Source organism: Cariama cristata, unplaced genomic scaffold, assembly GCF_000690535.1.
Source record: "Cariama cristata isolate BGI_N322 unplaced genomic scaffold, ASM69053v1 scaffold17087, whole genome shotgun sequence".
Classification (NCBI taxonomy): domain Eukaryota; kingdom Metazoa; phylum Chordata; class Aves; order Cariamiformes; family Cariamidae; genus Cariama; species Cariama cristata.
In genome coordinates this window covers 19887-21681 of record NW_009625076.1, presented here as the reverse complement: position 1 = coordinate 21681, position 1795 = coordinate 19887, and the positions used below count along the sequence as shown (strand labels likewise).

Sequence of the window (1795 nt, the reverse complement as noted above, 5' to 3'; positions counted from 1 at the left end):
GTTCCCCACCTGGAGGTTGTTCAGGGGGTCCATCTTCATGACAGAGCCGACGGTGTTCAGCGGAAGGGAGATCTCCACGGACTGGTTGGGGGCGAGAGGTGCGTGGACCTGGAGAGGAGCTGCTGGGGCGAGGCCAAAGCTGGGGAGACACCCGAGGAGGGCAGGGGGTCAGTGTGGGGGGCAGCAGATGATGGCAGAAGGCAGTGCCCATCTGCTCTGCGCCAACCTCGGGACTCCCTGCCTTCCTCCACCCACACCCCAGGAACACCCCGGCTCATTTTGCTGCTCCTGCACAGTCCAGGACCAGGCTGAGGCAGTAACAGGTAGCCCCAAAACTTCACCCCTTCCTCCTACACAGACTCACACCCATTTTTCTGCACCATTCCCTCAGGGCCATCCCTTGCTGTGTCCCTTTGAGGGAAAAGGAAGCATCGGTTCACCAGGAGGACAAATAATGAGACAGTGGTCAGACCCCAGAGGAACGGCCTCTTCAGTCAACTTCTTAGAGGCTTTGGTTTGATGATCATCACCACCACAGCCATCAGAGAGAGAAGGGTCATCACGTGAGGCTGTTCCAGCCCTTGCAGCCCCTTCCTCCCACCCTTTTCATACGCAAACCACTCCAGGGCTGAGCTCGGAGGCGTCACGCAGCATCTTCACTGGTTGCTGCTGGCGCAGCCCAGGAAGGACCTCACCTGTTGCGGTTGAACTGGATGGCGAAGTCGGACATGACCTGCAGGGCTTTGTTTGTTAGCACGAGGTCCATGGAGATGGAGCCAACCTGCCGGCTGAAGGTGCCGGAGATCTCCAGCCCCTTGGCTTTCATGGCAGGGAGCCAGACCTGGGTTAAGGAGACAAGAAACCCTTGGGGTTTTACCCAAAGTGAACCCTTTGGTGCTCTCCAGCCTGGCAGAGCTGCGCAGGGCGCTGGTAAAACCGGGAGTGTTTCACAACTGCAGACACGCGGTCGGCACAGGCACGGTGGCTCTCACCCCAGCCAGCACTGCAGGATGCTGCCGCCGCCTCCTCCAAACCTCACCCCGCGCACCGGGAAACAGCACAGCCCCAAACCCAGGCCTGGCCAAGACGAGATCTGACAGATCCCTGCTCTCACCTCTGCTTAGGGCTCTGTGCCACCTGAGCAACACGCAGACCTCCTCTGCCCCATGTCCCCGTGCCCCAGCAAGCTCTATAGTGTCCTCTCCGACTGCAGGCCACCACCCTCACACCCCTCTTGCTACCATGCTAGGAAAGGGGGGCTCGTCTTCTACCTCCCCCCAGGGAAGCCCTGCCCCTTAATGCTGCAGCCCTGACCTTTGCCAGCAGCCAGCGGCTGGGGCTCGGCTGTCCCACTCACCGTTTTGGGTGCCACGTAGGATCCCGACAGGGTCCCCACCCCACCGGTGAGGTCAAAGAGGTCTCCCAGGCCGCTGCTGAGGGGTGCCCCCAGGTTTGTGGGCATCGCGGTGCTGGGTGCTGGTGCAAAGCTGCCACCGCCACCCATCTGTGGGGGATAAGGGAGTGGGTTATGGGGGGTACTCTGGGGGAGAGGAGGAGGAGGAAGATGCAGAGGGTGAGAGAGGGGTTTGGGCGCGAGGACACACTCACGGCAGGGCTGCCTCCCACATCGCTTCGCAGCTGCAAGAGAAGAAAGGGGCATCAGCAGGGGCAGGGGCCAGCGCGCCGAGGACACAGAGGTCCCACAAAATGCCCCATCAAGGGCACTCTAAAAGCATCAGTGTGGGCTAGTCAGGGCCCAGAGTCAGTAGGGATGCTCCAGTGGTCCCGGACCTGG

General features: G+C 61.3%; 1 protein-coding gene across 1 annotated transcript in view; it reads right to left on the bottom strand.

Moving 5' to 3' along the window:
- Positions 1-9: 9 nt before the first annotated feature.
- Positions 10-1795, bottom strand: part of LOC104164213 (AP-1 complex subunit beta-1-like) — a gene marked incomplete at its 3' end in the record, with an annotated part of 15207 nt that continues 13421 nt past the window's right edge. The window contains 3 exon segments of the mRNA XM_009703474.1: positions 10-139; positions 696-841; positions 1358-1504. Of these exon segments, the coding sequence (XP_009701776.1) occupies positions 10-139; positions 696-841; positions 1358-1504 (423 nt within the window).